The sequence below is a fragment of the Pyrus communis genome, chromosome 17 (genome assembly GCF_963583255.1).
Source record: "Pyrus communis chromosome 17, drPyrComm1.1, whole genome shotgun sequence".
NCBI lineage: Eukaryota > Viridiplantae > Streptophyta > Magnoliopsida > Rosales > Rosaceae > Pyrus > Pyrus communis.
The window spans coordinates 2,413,780-2,434,596 of NC_084819.1; the positions used below are offsets into that span (position 1 = coordinate 2,413,780).

Below are 20,817 nucleotides of genomic sequence, written 5' to 3' on the forward strand. Positions count from 1 at the left end.
AAGTCTTGCCAACCTCACATAAATTTTAACGGGTAATTAGCAGCAATGATCTGGTTTTGACATTTGATTTTAGGAATGATCAATGTAACGAAGAAATATTGATAATATATTGATGACGCAACGATGACCTAACAACCATGCAATGATGATAAAATGATGATAATAAACATTGATCATTTCTACAACCAAATGTCAAAAACTGGTCATTCAGACAATTTGCCCTTTTAAAGAGTGTGATCAAAAGTGCAACAATAAGTCAAAACATGCCTATTCCAGCTAATTGCCCTTTTTTTTTCTTTTCAAGATGCCTAGTGTAGTTTTTACTGAGTTTTTTGTGTTTATCCACCGGAATTATGAGAGCAAGCGTTCAACTCTTTGTATAAATTTAAGGGTAAATTTAATAGCAGCTTAAAGCAAAACATGACATGGTTTGGCAATGATGATGCTACCTCTTTAATAAGCACCTCTTTTCTAGCTGGTGATAAACGAATCTGGATCCTCTTTGTGAGGATTCTAGGGATCCGTGAATTGTGTTCGTTTATCGTACATCGTGCGGTCAGAAATCATTTTAAATATTTTTATTTAAAATTAAACATAAATAGTATTTGACAAAAACTGACCGTACACGATGTACGATGAATAGACACGATTCACGGATCCCCATGATCCTTACCAAAAGCATCCGGAGAGGAACCTGTTGGGTGATAAAAACCTACTATGCTCATCCATTGACACAATCTTGGACGTATCAAATTGATTGTTCCGACAGTCCGTTGCCGTTAATTCGCTCTGGATCGTGAGGTTCGCTCCGAAGAATATGTGATATCACACTCATTCAAACCAGCTTGATCCGATGGTCCGAAATTCATGGTCGTATAATACCCTTGAATGCTAAACAATCAGACGGTGTGGCTTGGAAATAATAAATAATAAAAAATGTGTTACCGTATGGGTTTGCACACTCGTCTAAACAATCACCTTTATCAAAATCCCATGGCCCATTGTACTTTAGGTTGGGCTAAATCTACTCAATTTGTTGATGGACAATCCTCAGTTCAAGGCTCCGCCAATTACATTTCAAGTGATGCAACTCCGAGTGCTTGGACAAGACTTCGTTCCAGACATGGCGGATACCATTCAAGGATTAGGATTCTCTCCTAAGCAAATGGTGAGGATCTTCTTGACCAGACCCATCGGACTGTTCAAATTTTATCCAATGACTATAAACAGGAGGCTCCCTCTAAAAATTATAATAATTGTAGTCATTGGATAAAATTTGAATGGTTCGATAGGCCTAGTCAGGAGGATCCTCAACATTTGCTTAGGAGATGATCCTGATCCATCATTCAACACCCCCAGCTTCCAATGGAATCATTATTTTACATGGAGCGTCACTCGTTTTGTCTATTAATTGACAGGTTGAAAGTTCATTTCTTTCTTCTGTAGAGGTAGAGACATTAGTTTTAGGGTGATGCTATTCATAGGTGGGGATGCACATTGGAATAGAGTTGGTCTCTAAATTACTTGGAGTTTGGGAAATATAGTTGTGAAATTCTTTCGAAGACCATTCGAATATTTGGTACTGTTCCATTTTGTATCTACCAACTGTTTGATATAATACCTTCTGGACATATCTTGATAGATTTCATCAACAAGACTTGACAAATTCTCTTGATATCACTCATTAGATTGCTTCAGCATATGTCGATATCTGTTGACATGTGCGCAACATGGTTTAACTGACGACAACACACTACATGTTCGACAAAATGCCTCAATGACTAAAATTTGGACATTTAACATTGAGACTCCCAAGGTTCAAATCCTGGATCCTCAATTGGCTATTCATACACCACATTTTACCTTTCACATATTCTTACTAAATTTTATCCACATCAAGTTATTTGATCTAATGGCAATAAATTGAGAGGGAGTACGGAGGTAAAAATAGGTGTTGGATAGCACCACCCTAGCTTTTTGAGGGAAAAACTTACTAGATTCAAAACATTTATGGCTCGTTTACTAATCCATAATCAGATTAAGATGAATTGAATTGAGAAGAAATTGGAAGGAAATAGAGTTAGAATTAGATTTATGTTGAAGATGTTTACTAAAACTGTCTTGAACCGGAGTATAATAGTATCAAATTATCAATCCATATAAATTGCTTACTAACTCATATGAATCGGAATGAAAAATAATGTCATTGTTAGAATGCTCATTTTCTAAGTATATTTTATGTGCTAATTTTTTTTATCCTTAGTAAATTTTTTATTCTTTTAACTTTAAAAAATTTGTGAGAAGGCTTCAAATTCTTGTTTTTTTATTTTTTTATTTTTTTTGGTTAAGAGAATAAAATCAGTGGTACTAATCTACTCCGCAAGTGGCTCTTTATTATAATGATAAAGAGAGGTATTGATTTTGTACTACGACAATAGTTCAAATTCTGTCGGCTCCTAATTGTAACATTTGACAAAAAAAAAAAAAAAAAAAAAAAATCCACTACGTGACCACCGCTTTCCTGGCCCCTTATCTATCTTTCCCCCACCGCTTACCCCATAGCCACAGCCTCACCTATCACCACCAGGCGCCATTATTTCTCTCTCTCTCTCTCTCTCTCTCTCTCTCTCTCTCTCTCTCTTACACACACACAGAGCCCCATAAATTCCTCTCTTTTATTTTATTAATATTTAATTTGGTCGTCGCCAACCGATGAGATCGATTCGGTGGACGAGTCGGAGTGATTTTGGTGTCTTGATGTTTTTATGAAGGTGGGTGGTGCCTTGTTGGTGTTTGTGAAGTCGCACGGCGGAGGGAGAAACGAAGGTGGAAGGATGCTTCAGGATTATTGTATGGGTACATAGATATTTTCTTTAAAAAAATGTTTGATTCATATAGAGTTTTGCTATCTAGAATTCAAATACCACTTCCATCTAAATAATCCAATTTCATGTAATTTTGGAATTCGATTCCAAACGTTAGGCGGGCCCCATCAATTTTCTGGTACTTCAAATGTTATAAACGTTATAATGCTTTCGAAGACGTACAATTCTGTTTCTCTCTACGCTTAATATACATGTCATTAAAGAACTAATTTCAAACTGCAACGTTAAAAGTAGATGACGAAGTATTCATTTTCGAAAGTCACTACTTATAATTCCAATCATCTACAACGTATGCAACGCAACCTTAGAAATGGAAAAGCATGCATCACATTGATGCAAAATTGAACTACATACAATAAGGAAAAAAGCACGAGGAAGAAACAAAATATATGTCAGGATACAGAGGAATGAGGATCCTCTCTCTTGATTCTCTTTGTTAGGATTCTAAAGATTCTCAAATCGTGTTCATTCATCGTACATCGTGGGTTAAAAATCATTTTTAAATATTTTTATTTAAAATTAAACATGAATAGTACCTGATAAAAATTGACCGTACGATATACGATGAATGAACATAATTTGAGAATTCCCGAAATCCTCACAAAAAGGATCCTCAATCGAACAGAGTTGGCATCTGTGGCCGCATTTCCTCCACGTCACAAACTAGAAACCAATCAAATCCAAGTCTGTATTGCCATTGCTTGCATAACCAAATTTTGGTTTTAATTCGAGTAATGCTAGGCAAGTTAAATTTTTGTATCAAATTTGTAAATTAATTAATATAACATGCAGTTTGGTGATTGAATTATTGTTTAAAACATTGATAATGTTAATTTTTTTATTAGTAGCACATTTTTTAATTTGAAAATTTTGTTTAAAATTAATGTTCCTATCATTTCTCTTAATTCCCCAACATAGAATGATGATTTTGAGTTTCCCTTACGCAATAAATAGTACGAAAATTGAACGAGAATGATTGAAGAAACAATTTAATTGATAAAAATTAAATTATCTGATAATTCAAACTACTAAAAATGGAAAATAGTACTTAAAATATCTATCTAGTCTCAGTTTCATTGTTGCCAATATTGTTGTGTTTGCTTCTAAATTTAGTGGGTGTATGTTCGCGTATGTCCCTCGTACTTGTAATGATGTGGCTCATCGCCTAGCCACGTTAAGTTTATCCTATATTGATCCTATAGTATGATTTGAGGAACCACCTAATGTCATTAAGGATGACCTTGACCATGATAAGTAGGACTGGTTTGATATTGTTGTGTTTTGAAAAAAAAATTGTTTATGCTGTGCTGTGAGAATAAGCAGCTGTGATATAAAGCAGCAGAGTGTTTGGTAAAATTTTTTGTGAAAGTGCTTTTCGAAAAAAAAAACAAAACAATATGATAGTGTTTGGTAAACTTTTATGTAAAACAACTGTAACTGAGTGAAATGATCAAAAAGGTATAAAATGAGTATAATGTTAAATGTAAAATAATAAACCAGCCCTATCTTTCTTTTATCCATCTTCATTTATTAATAATCTATGTCTTTTATTTATTAATAGTCTCTCTAGAAGTCTCCTATCTTTCTTTTATCCATCTTCATTTGTTAATAATCTATGTAGAAGTCTCCCGACTCTCCCTTACTCCCCAATTTTCTGTCTTTATTTTTTTTTCTTTGCTCCTTCTTCATCTTTTTTATTTTAATTTCCTCCTTCTTCTTTATCTAGCCAATCCTCTGCAGGCTTCCGTCAATCTCATCCTTTTGGCTATCAGACGAATCGACAACGTCTTCAGCAAAACGATCTCGTAGTTCTGTAGAGGCAATGAAAGGGTTTCAAAGGGATTGACTAACGACATCGACAAGCTTCTCGTTGTCTCCAGTCCAACCTCTCTTCCTTCCGCAAGCAGCGACTCAAGGTTATCTCTTCTACCTCCTCCTCGTTTTCTTTTTTCTGATTTGAAACAAATTCAAAGTTGTAAACTTTGAATAAGGAGAAATTGAATTGTTGTTGTTCTTTTTGTTTACAGATTCTTGAAGTAGCAAAGGAAAAATGAGAGTTTTATGCTCTTTTTTTTTTTTTTTTTTGCGATTATCGGTTTGGGTTGTGGTAGTCTGGTGGGTTTCTGTGTTTCCGTTTCTTGTGCAGGGGAACAAGATTGAGTCAATTGAAGTTGTGGGTTCATGTGTCGGATGATGGAGACAGATCCATCGGGTCTTGTAGGAGAGAGAGAAATCAATTTGAAGCAAAGAAAGGGTTAGGTTCGAGGGACGATGGAGATCGACAAAGCCATTTCTAGTTTAGTGATTAGAGAATATGGCAAATGGAGCCGTTTCTGGTTCGAGGGACGATGGAGATCGGCGAAGGATGAAGATAGTCAAAGTTCTGGTTCGAAGATGTTATTGGACTTTAGAAAGTTTCATTAAAGATGCACTGTAGCGCCAGGTGCTTTGAAATAAAGCTAGTTTTCCAAAGCAGCATTTAGATGCTTCAGCTTTTTTGATGATTTCAGCTGTCAATCACACCAGTTTCCAAAATAATCCCTTTTTTTTTAGTTTACCAAACACTTTCAACATAAAAACTTTGAAAATAAGCAGCTTTTTTTTAAGCACCTTAATGCCAAACCATACTGTACTCTCTTTGAGTTTATGAAATAAAACTATCCTATTCATTAAAAAAATCAATTTTTTAGTTTTATTTCATATATTTATAGCATTTGTTTTATTATTTAAATTAACTTAGTGCAGCAAATGGTAGATTATTTAGGAGGTTAGTACTATTTTTTTTAAAGAAAAATTAATGAAAATGGTTTAAAAACTTTGAGTTTTAACGATAAAGACAAAATAAAGGGTAAAATGAATAATACTAGAATTAACTTTTTAGTATAAAAATATGATTTTTCGTTAAAATGAATAGTACCGGAACCTTTTCGTTAAAGTTTCTTTTTTTTTACACAGTGTGTCTCCTGTTCAATCATTTTTCCTTTAACCACCGCGAGGTGGTTAAGTAGTTAAGGACGAATTCTAAACACATATTTCACACAGCATGGTTCTATTTCTCGAACCCTCTCTCACCCAACCTTTGAAAAATGGAGATGATTTTCTACCCTTCTATTCTCATCCCCTCTCCTCCCCTCTTCAAATAAGAGAGAATGGAAGGGTAGAGAGATTAGAAGGATAGAGAATCCTAATCCTTTGAAAAATAGCGATATATTCTTCTTCTTCCTCCTCCGCCTCCTCCTCCTGCTCCTCCTCCTTCTTACAGATAATTCAGAAAACACTCAGAAAAAAAAAAAAAAAGGGATTTGAGAAAGAGTATATAGTGATGCTGCCGTTCATGGCTCAAGGCCATATCATCCCATTCCTAGCACTTGCAAAGCAAATCCAACAGTCCACAAACTTCACAGTCACTATCGCCACCACCCCTCTCAACATCAAATCCCTCCAATCCACCATTTCCTCCGCCTCATCCAATCACAACAACATCCACCTGGCCGAGCTTCCCTTCTGCAGCTCAGACCACGACCTCCACCCCAACACAGAAACCACCGAGAACCTCCCCCTCACCAAAATGATCAACCTTTCCGCCGCCTCACTCGCCCTCAAACCTCATTCTCGCCGCCTTATCTCGACTCGCAAGGTTCGAATTCTGTAATTTACATCTCATTTGGTTCTCAGAACACAATCAGTGAAACCCAAATGATGGAATTGGCTGTTGGGTTGGAAAAAGGCGGAAAGCCTTTCGTTTGGGTGATAAGGCCTCCGGTGGGGTTTGATCTGAAGGGAGAGTTCAAAGCAGCGTGGCTGCCTGCCTGACGGGTTTGAGGAAAGAATGAATAAACGAAAACAGGGGTTGCTAGTGCACAACTGGGCACCCCAGTTGGAGATATTGTCACACAAATCCACAGGGTTTTTTGTGAGCCATTGCGGGTGGAATTCAGTGATGGAGAACTTGAGCCAGGGCGTGTTTGAAGATGTTGGGGGAGGAGATGGGTGTAAGTGTGGAGAGTAATATTGGATGGAAGGAGGTGAAGAAGGTGATTGATTTGATGATGGATGAGAGTGGGAATGGAGGAGAGATGAGGAAGAATGCTGGTGAGATTAAGGAGAAATTAAGAGGATCAATTAGAGATAATGATGGTGATCAAGGAAAGGAGAAGGGGTCTTCTGTCAAGGCCATGGAGGATTTTGTGGCCGCTCTTTTATCGAGAAACAAGATTAGTCAAAAGTTAATTAGAGGTGATTAGGTTACTGGTAATTACAAGTCAATTGAGAAATTCCTATTGTTTGCAAATGGATAGTTTTTTATTCAAAAGACGTTAATCAGTGTTTGCCACTCTAAAAAGTTATTTTGCTTTTGTTATCTATGAAAACTTGGAAAAGAACTATACATAAAATGTGAAAGCCTATTAGTCGACATGCCCCTAAAATTACTATTGAGTCTCAATTTACCTGTTGAAACTGGTCACATCTTATTTTACCTTCTGAAAATGACATTTTCAACTTTTTTGTCTCATTTTACTCACTTCCGTTAATGGATTATTAAATTTAAGGGTATTTTAGGTATTTCAATTTTTAATCATTTATATACCTTTAGCCCCCACACTAGACAAGTCTCAATTTTATTTTTGACAACTGTAATTCAAACGTATAGATTTTGGGCATTTTTGAAAAATAAATTATTCTTTAGAAAAATTTTCAAGCAACAAAATCATTGTATCAACCAAAATAAAGTTTACATTTGTTCATAGATTCATTTCATTTGTAAGGCATCCATGTATTAGCTCAAAACTTTGCACCTGAAAAATATTCATTACAACAAAATCATTATACCATTAAGCTGACCTATCAAAAATACTTCTCAAACCAAAAAAATCATTTAAAGCAAATGTGCACAGTTTGAACAAGCTCATGCCTAGTGGAATCAGTGCTCAACAATGTGAAATTTATTGTTTCAAACTGTGCACATTTGTTTTAAATGATTTTTTTGGTTTGGGAAGTATTTTGGAAAGGAAAGCTTAATGATATAATGATTTTGTTGTAATAAATATTTTTCAATTGCAAAGTTTCGAGCCAATACATGGATGTCTTACAAGTGAAATGACTTTACGAACAAATGTAACCCTTATTTTGGTTGATACAATAATTTAGTTGCTCAGAATTTTTCTATTGATTGAATAATTTATTTTCAAAAATGCCCAAAATTGATGTGTTTGAATTAGAGTTGTCAAAAATAAAATTGAGACTTGTTTTAGTGTGAGAGCTAGAGGTAAATAAATGTGTAAAAACTAAAATGTCTAAAATACCCTTAAATTTAATAGTCCATTAATGGAAGTGGGTAAAGTGAGACAATAGAGTTGAAAATGTCAGTTTAATGGGGTAAAGTGAGATAAAACAAGTTTCAGGGGGTAAACTAAGACTCAATGGTAGTTTTAGGGGGCATTTCAACTAATAAGCCAAATGCGATTGATATTTTTAAAGTGTTAATAACATTTAGGATTCACACAGGAAAAATTAACGAAAAACAAGGTGCAAAATCGAACGCGGTGACATTTTAGAATTCATGCGGTTGACACCACTTAATGGCATAACACTTTGTTATTATTGTTGTTTGTTGATAACATCTTTTTGTTATGGGTAATGCTAGAGAAACTAACGTTTTAGATCAATTTTTGTAAAACCCATGATGTGACGATTGATGGTTGAACTCTTCTTTAAACCATTATTGGTTAGCAGAGGGATAGGTTTTGTTTCAAAAGATGTTAGGGGTGAGAGAGTTGTAGCTGCTTCATTTGTGGATTTCACATCTGCAATGGTGGGTTTAGTTCAAGGGTCACGTTTGACCCATCCCTTGATCGATTGAGGATGACGCCGGTTGCTGGCCCATGTTGGGTGCTACAACACCATCCTCTTCAGATCTACTGTCGAGGCTTCGATCTCTTCTTTGATGCTCGAGGTTTCTTGCGGCGGCGATAGCAGGAAGGTTGCTAAAGTTGTTAGGGTTTTTGTATGTTTTGGTTTTTTCTGTTGTGGGCTCTAATGTCTATATGGGGCTCTTCCTTTTGTTTATAGAGGAGGATTCTCTCCCCTTCCCTTTTTCATACTTGAATGGTTACGGTTAAGCCACGTTAACATCTTATATTGATTTTTTTATAAAAACAATAAGACAAAAAGTAAAGTGTGAGAGGAAGGGAGGGAAAGAGATGAGAATAAGAGGGGAGAGAATCCTACTCCTTTATTTATATGGAGGGTCCAACCTACTGTCTTATGTTTACTTTTGTATTTGAGCTTTCTTTACTGTAATATTTCTTTGTTAGTCATGAATTTACCTTTGACAAAAATAAAAAAAAGTACAAAGAAAAGCCTGCACATGGCTAATAGGGTAGGGTTGAAACTTGGAACAAAAGCCCTCACATTATGCTCGCATGTGTAAGCTACATATCTAAACTTGTGAAATTGAATCTATATGAAGTAAAGTGGAACTTTATTCAACCTAAAAATCGACCTATCACTTTAGGAAGTTTTAATGAAAAAGGTTTGGGCTAACAAATATTTAACAAAAAACTATCCCAAAATGTTATTTAACCAAAATGACTCAAAGTTTAATAAAAAAACTATCCAAAACTATTGTCCATGGATCAAACTTACAGCCGTCAACTGGAATATGAATTGAAAAATATTAACAGAAAATTTGTGAGAAATAAAAAGATGTGTGTGAATAGCACTACGAAACATAATATAATCAAATTCAAAACATAATTACCACAAAAACTCATTACAAAAGAAGAAAAGAAAAAGAAGCATCTTACTGAAAGAAAAGTAAATGAAAAGAGAAGTTGACCCATCATACATGAAGTGGGTAAACCAATATAAACTCAAGATTCTTCTAGAAGCTTTTGCCCGATTCCTGTAAAATCTTCTGTTTTCTTTTCACTTCCTACTAGATTTGCTAATATGGATGGAATACACATATAGACAATTGACTGATGATACAGACTACTCCTTTATCTTCTTCTTCTATTTTCGTTTTGGTTTTCACACTCGTTTCTCCTCCTGCACTTCTCTTTTTACTTTTTTCTGTCAATTTATCCAATCTAATTGACGAAAAGAAGAAAAGAAGTACATGAGGAGAAAGATGAGTGTGGAAATTAGTCATTTCCCACTCATTGAGATCTCCAAGTCTTGGCCATTTCAAACCCATTCATACCATAGTGATAGTCTTGAATAGTTTGGTAGATTTCCTCCTGTGTGTTCATCACAAAAGGGCCATGCGAAACCACTGGTTCATTTAAGGGTTGCCCTGCCGCCAACAGAAACCGCAACGGCTCCAATGACTTGTTGCACACGCTTAGACCGTCTCCCGGACCCAAAACCAAGACGTGATGAGCTGACGAATGAGTTGATCCAAACACCCCTTCTCCTTCGATTACGTACACAAATGAAGTCCAGGCTTCCGGTATGCAGTGATGAAGCTGAGCTCTTGGTTTTAAGACGAAATCTAGAAACATTGCTGGTGTTCTGGTGTAAACTGGGGAGCTGACTCCCAATGCTTCTCCGGCGACAACTCGGACGTCGATCCCGTCTTTCTCTGCCCTACTTATGTCCTTGCTTAGGAGTTCTTGATATCTTGGCTCAATCCTGCAAGCAAGAATATTTTCATAGTGAATATAGAGAACTATAAAGTTTTTGAAAAATAATTTTGTAATTACTCGCTGTAAATCAAAATAATTATAATTACTAGATGGAGCTCATATATTATGTATGCGTAAATATAAAAAATTTAAAAGAAAAAAAAAACTATAATATGGAAGAGAGAGAAGTGGGAAGAAATGTTAGAGAGAGAGAGAGAGAGAAATGTGGTTTATTTTAATTTTTAATTTTTTAAATTGGAGATACGTTTTGATGACATGTGAATGAGAGAAGGAAAAAAAAAATGTCACATCCCGGCCCGGGCCCCCATCACATCCCGGGCCCGCTCCACCACCGTAGCACGATATTGTCTGCTTTGGGCCCCGACCACGCCCTCACGGTTTTGTTTCTGGGAACTCACACGAGAACTTCCCGATGGGTCACCCATCCTGGGAATGCTCTCGCGCACTACTCGCTTAACTTCGAAGTTCCTATGGAACCCGAAACCAGTGAGCTCCCAAAAGGCATCGTGCTAGGTAAGGATGAGAATATACATATAAGGATCACTCCCCTGGGTGATGTGGGATGTCACAATCCACCCCCCTTAGGGGCCCGACGTCCTCGTCGGCACACCACGGCCAGGGTTAAACTCTGATACCAAATTGTCACATCCCGGCTCGGGGCGGACCACTTCCCGGGCCCGACTCCACCACCGTAGCACGATATTGTCCGCTTTGGGCTTACCATTCCCTCACGATTTTGTTTTTGGGAACTCACAAGCAACTTTCCAGTGGGTCACCCATCATGGGATTGCTCTAGCCCCCTTCTCGCTTAACTTCGGAGTTCCTACGGAACCCGAAGCTAGTGAGCTCCCAAAAGGCCTCGTGCTAGGTAAGGATGGGAATATACATATAAGGATCACTCCCCTGGGTGATGTGGGATGTCACAAAAAAACTAAACTTATTTTTGTTGAAATTACTTTAATATCCATGATTTTTCTTGTCTAATATTTTATTTTAATTATGCATGAAAGGTTACCTCAACAAAAAAAAAATTACATGACAGGGTATAATAATATTTTCGTTTATTTTTTGTTGACTAAGAGTTTTCTATTAATATGTGGTATAGATTCGGCTAACTTTTGTTAGAATGACATGCATATAGATATATCACGAATCTATAAAAATAAAAATATAATATAAACAAGAATGTGTAAAAGATTAAAACAAAAATAATTGTAAAAAAACAGAAATGTGTAAAAGATTAAATTCTCGTACCAGTTCCCATGGCATGAAATAAAAAAATACTAATTCCTTTGCTAAATATTTAGTTTTTTTTTTTTTTTTTTTAATTGTTGGTGGGGTTCCAACGAGACCACATGTATGTATTTGAGGGATTTGGATCCTATCCGTATCCAAATTGTGGGGATTCTAAGGATACTCACATCTTAATCATTCATTGTGTAGCGTGTCAGAAATAATTTGATTTTTTTTATTTAAAATTAAACACAAATAACATCTGACGAAAACTGATTGCATAATATACGGTCATGCATGGCCATGATGCTATTTATGTTTTTGTTTTTTGAAATGGTCCGGTCAAAAAACTGTTAGTAGTTGGATGATTATATAAACAATTACGGGTAAGCAAAAAGGGACTAAAATGTAAGTATTGAATTTTTTTATTTTTTTTGACAAATTATCGTGTTAAATTGTTAGTTGTTATGAGGTAAAGATCAGTGATGACTCAACTCACAACAGAGTGCATAGATATAAATACTAAGTATTGACAATTGATTGATGCACAAAAATAAATTATGAGGCGGTGCTATCCACACATCTATTTTTAGTTCTCATACACATGTTTTAATTTCCAATCGTGATTGAATGAATTAAAGAAGATCAATAAATATATATTATCAAGAATGTGTGAGAGATAAAAAAAAATGTGTAAATAACACTATCCCAAATTATGCGGTGGAATGAGAAAAAATACGTACATTTTATCCTTCCGGGCTAAATTGATCCAAAGCTGCAAACCAGTGTTGGGTCCTTCTCCTTCAGGCATTTCTGAATGAACTATTCCCCTGCCTGCCGTCATCCACTGCCCCCAAAAAATCACACATCCAACAAAATGCTTAACACATGTCCAATCATAAACATTTTTGCTACCGTGGTCAAATTTATTCACCAAATAACGTCTTGACATTTGATCATTTATTTTTAGCGGGTAACAGCAACAAAGATATTGACACATAATTCGATGAATATATACGTGAACAAATTTGACGACTCTAGTATTATTAACAAATCAATAGATACCTGCACATCCCCAGTTCGGATTGTACCCCTGTGCCCTGCAAAGTCTTGGTGAGTGATTGCTCCCTGAAATCCAAACAAACCGAAACTTGTAACTTCAATTTCTTACTGCGATCTGAAATCCAGAATCCAAAAACATTTAAAAAAATAAAAATAATAAAAGGAAAGAAGGTTGGACCTTTAAGAGCAACTCCAGCGTTGGAGCCCTCCCCCTGGCAATACACTATTCAATCCACCTAATGAACAGTAACTGCCCTTAATGAACAGTAAGTAGCCCTGGCAATAGAATTTGCATCTCCACCGTTACACTTCAATAGCCCTGGCAATAGGCAATAAAATATTAGTATTTTTTTTTATTATAAAATAATACAAAATAATTTTAATTGTAATATCGGATAAGATTTTTAATCGTTCTCGGTGCGCCACGTGTCATTATCCGAAGTATTATTAAATAATACAAAAGAATACAATTATTGGTGATGGATTTCTGATAAGATTATTAACCAATCACGTCGCGCCACGTGTCATAATCGGTTCACAATCTTTGAGGATAGATTTCCATCAGATTTTTAACGAATGACGACATGCCACGTGTCATAATCCGTTCACAATCTTTGAGGATAGATTTCCATCAGATTTGTAACGAATGACGGCATGCCACGTGGCATTATGCAGAACCTAATCATTTCTGAATCCTCTATATAATCCACCATCCATCCTCACAAATCTCACACCAAAATTCTCAAGATCTCTATCGTTATTCATAGTTTCTGCTTCCTTATTCACAAAAATTTGTATCATTATTCATAGTTTCTGTTTCTTTCTTTCAATGTCGTCTTCTTCTTCCTCAAGGATGATGTGGGAATACAATCAGGAAGAGGAAGAATTGTTTAACGAATCTGAAGCAATCTTCAATCACCAGAGGGTAAGAAATGAGAGGGAAGAGGATGAGGAGCGTCAAATGAGAAATGACGAAGTAAGAAGGGGCAGAGCCTCACATTCCCGTCGAGTCATCCAAGCTGCGGCTCAGATCTGCAGGCCCAGCCGTTCCGGAAACCTTGATAGAAGCAGGCAACGACGAGGTATGGAACTCTTGGATGATTATTTTGTTCCTAATAGTGCATTCCCTGATACGTACTTTAGACGTCGTTTTAGAATGGAACGACATTTGTTCAACAAAATCATGATTGCTGTTTGCAACCATGATTCTTATTTTGTGCAAAAAAAAGATGCTTTTGGTGCTATGGGTCTACTGCCTGAGCAAAAAATTACTGCTGCCTTGCGGATGCTTGCATATGGAGCATCTGCAGACCAAGTGGATGAGATAACGAGGATGGGGCAATCAACCATTCTTGAGTCCCTGATGAGGTTTTGCGGAGCAATCGAATCTATCTACACCGCTGAGTACCTCCGCAAACCTACACACATGGACTTGGAGCGGCTGTTGAAGAAGGCGGAGATGCGTGGCTTTCCGGGGATGATTGGAAGCATTGATTGTATGCACTGGACGTGGAAAAACTGTCCAAGTGCATGGCAAGGCGCTTACGGGGACAGAAAAGGAGCAAAAAGTATCATTCTGGAGGCGGTGGCATCTTTTGATACATGGATTTGGCACGCCTTTTTCGGGGTCCCGGGAGCTCAAAATGACATCAACGTCCTTGCCCAATCCCCAGTGTTCAACGATGTCTTGCAAGGAAATGCACCAAAAGTTACGTATGAGGTCAACGGACGTATGTACGACGGGCCATACTACCTAGCTGACGGCATCTACCCGCGCTGGTCAACCTTTGTCAAAACAGTGCCACGTCCACGGAGTGCAAAGGAAAAACACTTTGCAAGCTGTCAAGAGGGGTGCAGGAAGGATGTAGAGCGTTGTTTCGGTATCCTCCAAGCTCGCTGGGCGATCGTCAGGGGTGCTGCCAGATTGTTTGATGTAGAGTCGCTTCGATCCATCATGATGACGTGCATCATTCTTCATAACATGATTGTGGAAGATGAGTACGATTATGAAGCCGTTGATGAATATGAGCCAGACCCGATGAACAATTCAATAACACGTATATATTGTGCTCATGACGCCACCGATGAGCCCGTGCAACATGAGCCATTACAAAGGGATGGACGTTACAATGAAAGGCTCATTCAACGATATACTGCATTTCAAATGCCAGACATGCACAATGCCCGACAAATTGACTTGATAGAGCACCAGTGGGCATTGAAACAAGCTGAAGATAATTAAGTTCATTTAGTGTGTTTTTTTTTAATTTGGTATGTTTATGTTATTTTATTTGGTGTGTTTTATTATTTGGTATGTTTAAGTAATTTTTTTATGTTTATGTTTATGTAATTCTTAGTATATGTAATTCTTAGTATGTTTATGTTTATGTAATTCTTAGTATATGTAATTCTTAGTATGTTTATGTTTATGTAATTTTGTTATGTTTATGTTTATGTAATTCTTAGTATGTTTTATGTTTATGTTTATGTTTATGTAATTTTGTTATGTTTATGTTTATGTAATTCTTAGTATGTTTATGTTTATGTTTATGTAAAGGACTTTTAATTAGAACGATGGACTTTTAATTATTTTATACAAGGACTTTTAATTTGAACAATGGACTTTTAATAAATAACTTACCAAATTAATTTGAATAAATATTCAAGAAATTGGAAACAACATAAATAATACAAACAATAAATAATAAATTACAACCCAAAGTGATTGGAAAATTATGGGCTCCGATTACAAAAAGTACTTTATTCATCATCACTTAACCAATTTGTGGTGCTAGGATGATCTTCTGTTGCGGTGCTAGAACCACCTTGGCTTGCTATTGCTTCTCTTGCACGCCTCCTTCGCACAACGTCCGCTTTCTCTGATTTCCAAAAAAATTTAGAATTTGGAGACTTCCCTTCTAAAGACATGTTCATAATCTCACGATCTTGTTGAGCCCGTCTTTCTTCTCTAACATGTTCCCTTTCTTGCCTAAGTAGCTCTCTTTCTCTCTCATTAGCATAAAATTCTCTCTCAACAGCTGCTTGTTTTGATGCCTCTCTAGCCTTTTCAGCCTCATCTTTCGCCAGGTCCCTTGCCAAAGTCAATTCACCTTGGCGAGTAAGTTCTTCCATGAACTTTGCATAATCGTTCTTGGAAGCACTACCTTTTCTCTTTGAAGCCTTCTTACCTTGAGGCCTAATTGGAAAACGGGTCGAACCCGACGCGCGTTCAGGGAGGGGCGTTTCGGGCACTTCTTCTGCATCATCTTCATGAACATGATCGGGTGTAGAGTGTAGAGGGGTGCTGTTCATGTGCACTTCTGGACCGACTGGCACAACTCTAAATTTAGGACAATCTTTGACAATATTCCAACATTCCCACCGGTTGAATGATTTATTTTTGCTTTTGGTTTTGGCAGCGTACCAAGCTTGTGCTTGAAGTTCCTACACAATAAAAATAAGTAACAAATAAATAAGTAACTAGGAAATACATACATACATATATATATATATATATAAGTAACAAATAAATAATTTTAATGAAAATAAGTAACTAGCAAATATATACATATATATATAAGTAACAAATAAATAATTATAATGAAAATAAGTAACTAGCAAATATATACATACATATATATATATATATATATATATAAGTAACAAATATAATGAAAATAAGTAAGAAGGCTTCAAGTTTAGTAAATAATGAAAATAAGTAACAAATAAATAATTTTAATGAAAATAAGTAACTAGCAAATATATACATATATATATAAGTAACAAATAAATAATTATAATGAAAATAAGTAACTAGCAAATATATACATACATATATATATATATATATATATATATATATATATATATAAGTAACAAATATAATGAAATAAGTAAGAAGGCTTCAAGTTTAGTAAATAATGAAAATAAGTAACAAATAAATAATTTTAATGAAAATAAGTAACTAGCAAATATATACATATATATATAAGTAACAAATAAATAATTATAATGAAAATAAGTAACTAGCAAATATATACATACATATATATATATATATAAGTAACAAATATAATGAAAATAAGTAAGAAGGCTTCAAGTTTAGTAAATAATGAAAATAAGTAACAAATAAATAATTATAATGAAAATAACTAACTAGCAAATATATACATATATATATAAGTAACAAATATAATGAAAATAAGTAAGAAGGCTTCAAGTTTAGTAAATAATGAAAATAAGTAACAAATAAATAATTATAATGAAAATAACTAACTAGCAAATATATACATATATATATAAGTAACAAATATAATGAAAATAACTAAGAAGGCTTCAAGTTTAGTAAATAATGAAAATAAGTAACAAATAAATAATTATAATGAAAATAACTAACTAGCAAATATATACATATATATATATAAGTAACAAATATATATATATATATATATTTATATGTCATTTTAATCATAACATGGGGCTAGAGTTCCAAGTTTAGTAAATAAATAATACAAACAAACAAATAAATAAATAATACAAACAACATAATTATAATGTAACAAATAAGTAACAATAAATAATAAATTGTTACCTGATCCGAGTAATTTTCCCCACTTCGAATATTATTACTAGCTTGTGCCAAAGCGTCTCTCCACGTACTAAACGATTGGCTAAGTAATTTCCAACGACTGGACATCGATTCTTTGGTTCTTTTCCCACCAATTTTCTCAAGAAAACTGGTATGAATAAGACTCCACATTTCTCGCAACTGCATCTCATTACCCGTAAGCGAACTATGAGTAACTTCAACCCAGCTAGTACACAACGCAACATCTTCAATAAGCGACCAATTCGTACCTGCACCAGTGGTCATTTTGTTGAAAAAAAATGGATTCAAACTTTGAGACAAAGAAAGGAATGTGATTGAAAGTAGTTGAGAAAATATGAAATTGTTGTGTAAGGTAGATGATAATGAGAAGGTATTTATAGAAAAGTAAAAACAATTTTTTTTACAATTTTTTCAGATTTTTCAGATATTTTTTTGAATTTTTTTGAATTTTTTTGAATTTTTTTGAATTTTTTACATTTTTTTTAAAATTTTTATTCAATTAATTAATCTCTGCCGTTGGATATAAAAAAATTTGAATTCCAACGCTCCAGATTGTGCCACGTGTCACAACGGTAACTTTTCAGATTTTTTAAACTATTTTTTCATTTATTTTTTAATTTATAAAGCATTTTAATATCCACCGTTGATCTCAGATCGAACGGTGGATATTAAATCTGACATTTTTTTTTTTTTTACCGTTGAGATCTAACGGTCCACATTAAGTGACCGTTAGGATCTAACGTACCGTGGGAAGCCACGTGGCTTCCCAACGGTAACTGACAAAAGCTTTTTTTTTCTGATTATTGTGTCGGGACGCGCCCCCACGCGCGGGTGGGGTGCACGCGCCTGACACAAAAAAAATTAAATAATACGCTGACGCCACCCTGGCGTCAGCATGGCGTCATCCTCAGCTCGGGCTCAAGGCCTGGCAATCCTTCACGGGCCTGGCCCTCGGGCCTCCCCCATCCCCCGGCCTGCCTCACGCTGGAGGCCATCCACCGGCCCTCGGGCCTTTGTTCTGGAGACTGTCCCCCGAGCAAAAAGCTACGGTGGGAATGCTCTAACATGTATGTGACAGTCTCGAAACCTCTGTGCGCGTGGTCAGGAAATCCAGCAGGTGGGGACACTTCAACATCACAAAGCAAACAACAATATCAGCACAGAATTCATATCATCCATAAAAAAAAAAGGAATTAAAATAATGAAAAAACAGTACCTGAAAAGTGATCCAGCATCAGAAAAGGATCCAGGTTCCTCAACTCGCTGCTGAAAAATAAAAATCCACGAACAAATAAGAACCCAGTTTTCAAAAACTCAAGAACACAAGAACCCATGTAATGAAATCCCAAAAAAAGTGTAAAAATAAAAGATTCAAAAGCAAAAAAGGATGCAAAAAAATTGAAAAACGGGTAGAATTTGAGATGGTTACCTTCCAATGGCTCTCTTGACAACAGCACCATCGCCTTCGTGCTGGGTCTTGGCGAGGACCCTCTTGACGACCATTCTTGGGGAGGAAAAAGGAGGAAGGGATTGGTGATTGGAATCAGACATGGTGTTTCGGATGAAGGAAGGGAATGGGATTTTGAAGCGGTTGGTGGCTCTGCCGAATAATGAAGTGGTGTGTGGTGCTGAGGAAATAGCTTCCATGAGCGTTGATTTTTATACGGAGAAGTTGAGAGCTGGATGCGTGTCTTATAACTTCCGCGATATGATTGATTTAATATATAACGGCATTGAGTATGGTGGGAGGCCGGACAAACCAGCCGATTTGGAAATGTAAAATATCAAATATTAAAAAATGGAGAATTTGTATCTAGACGATGAAATTGAATTGAATGTTGTAGACCGTGTTGGTTATGTTGCTTGTGTTCTGTGCACATTTTACATGAGATATTTTATTTGTTACGTTTCTTTGTTATCGTGATGATTTTTCCTTGTCACCAAAAGAGGTTGTCATAAATATTTTTCTAAGTTTTTAAGTAAATAAGAATATTAACTATGCAATCAATTTTACTTTATTAGTTGAATTAATAACAGTATGGAACTATTAGAAATATATTTTATTTTAACACGTAAGTTAATAACAGTATGTAGCTATATAAGACGACGTACATTAGGAAATTGATTTTCTAATATGTTTTTTAAACTTTTCTATGAATAAGAATGGGTTTGTAGTTTTGGGTTGGCCGGGGGGATTTGGATTCTTTTCTGAACTCAAAGAAAGGATCATCTTGATCAAACAATGTAGGCTGTTAGATTTTTATCCAACGGTTACAAACAGAAAATCTCTTTATGATTATATTAATTATAGTCATTGAATAAAAATATAACAGTCCACGCTACTTTATCAGAAGGATTCTCTCCTTGGGCTCAGGAGATGATCCAAATCCAGCCGTGGGTGACTGACTGGGTCTGGCGTATGTTAGGAAATTGGAGGAGGTGTGGGGAAACATAGAGTGGGACCCACTCAGCCTCCTTGGACCACTGATTATTGGTGATGTCAAGCCCTTGTCACCATGAGGTTTGGAGGGTGGGACTGTGTGAATGTATGGGTTTGGTTTGACCCTGACCTACTCAATCTCAATGATGAAATTGCAGCAAAATATCTCTTAATTTTAACTTAGCAGTGGTTTTAAAATTAATAAATTTTGATCATTTATCTCTTAACTCATTAAAAAACGCAACTATATTCCTTTTAGTCAACTTCGTGAAAACTTTCGTCAAAATGAGTTATGTGCCATGCACGTAAGACTGAACAAAGAAGCAAATATGAAAAATCAAATGCGAAAACTTTGTAGCAATAGTCGCTCGACTTTAATCTAATTAGAGCAATGATCCATTAATTCTACCCAATTGTAGCAATGGTCATTCCAACATCATTCATTTAGCCAAAAGTTCTGATAGAATTGACCAAAATGATCATAACTGTCCATTTTAATGAATTAAAGGATCAATAGCTACAAATTTTTAATTAAATATCTATTATTCGAATTAAATTATAATTAAAAGATCATTGATATAATTTTCTGATCTTATATAATATGTAGAATTCAAAGGGATTCATCCAGTCGTCATCACCGCACAATCGTTTGGTCATCAATTTTCTTCAAAACCTTCCAACGAACTCACCGCAAATCAATTCTTGATTTTCATCCTACCTTTTAAGAAAGTTTTAACGTATTTAATGGGAACATATCACAACTTTCAATGAATTCTTTAATGTGTTCCCATTGCATTTGCTATCCCATTGTCCATTTAGTCCAGGATTTGTGCCGTTGAAATTTGATTTAACGGTTACAGTTATTATCAATTTTAAAGAAGCATCCTGTTTATAGCCATTGAATCATATTTTAACGGTCCGGATTTTGAACTAGATGGA

The 20,817-nt window shown here is 35.5% G+C and overlaps 1 protein-coding gene and 1 pseudogene across 1 annotated transcript; one reads left to right on the plus strand and one right to left on the minus strand.

Moving 5' to 3' along the window:
- Nucleotides 1–5,156: 5,156 nt before the first annotated feature.
- Nucleotides 5,157–7,301, plus strand: LOC137723219 (UDP-glycosyltransferase 92A1-like; annotated as a pseudogene).
- A 2,320-nt stretch (nucleotides 7,302–9,621) lies between these two features.
- LOC137721817 (pirin-like protein) lies at nucleotides 9,622–19,145 on the minus strand. The gene is made up of 6 exons (XM_068460827.1): nucleotides 18,868–19,145; nucleotides 18,655–18,704; nucleotides 18,500–18,564; nucleotides 12,833–12,898; nucleotides 12,511–12,614; nucleotides 9,622–10,520 (listed from the first exon to the last, which is right to left on the minus strand). Exons 1-6 carry the CDS (start codon nucleotides 19,083–19,085, stop codon nucleotides 10,046–10,048), a joined length of 978 nt encoding a protein of 325 aa, XP_068316928.1. The 5' UTR covers nucleotides 19,086–19,145; the 3' UTR covers nucleotides 9,622–10,045.
- Nucleotides 19,146–20,817: the final 1,672 nt, after the last annotated feature.

Coding starts and splice junctions, on each gene's coding strand:
- LOC137721817 (XM_068460827.1), bottom strand. CDS start 19,085: ATGGAAGCTATTTCCTCAGCACCACACACCACTTCATTATTCGGCAGA. Junction 18,565..18,654: donor GATGCTGGATCACTTTTCAG/GTACTGTTTTTT, acceptor GTGATGTTGAAG/TGTCCCCACCTGCTGGATTT. Junction 10,521..12,510: donor TTAGCCCGGAAGGATAAAAT/GTACGTATTTTT, acceptor TCTTGCTTGCAG/GATTGAGCCAAGATATCAAG.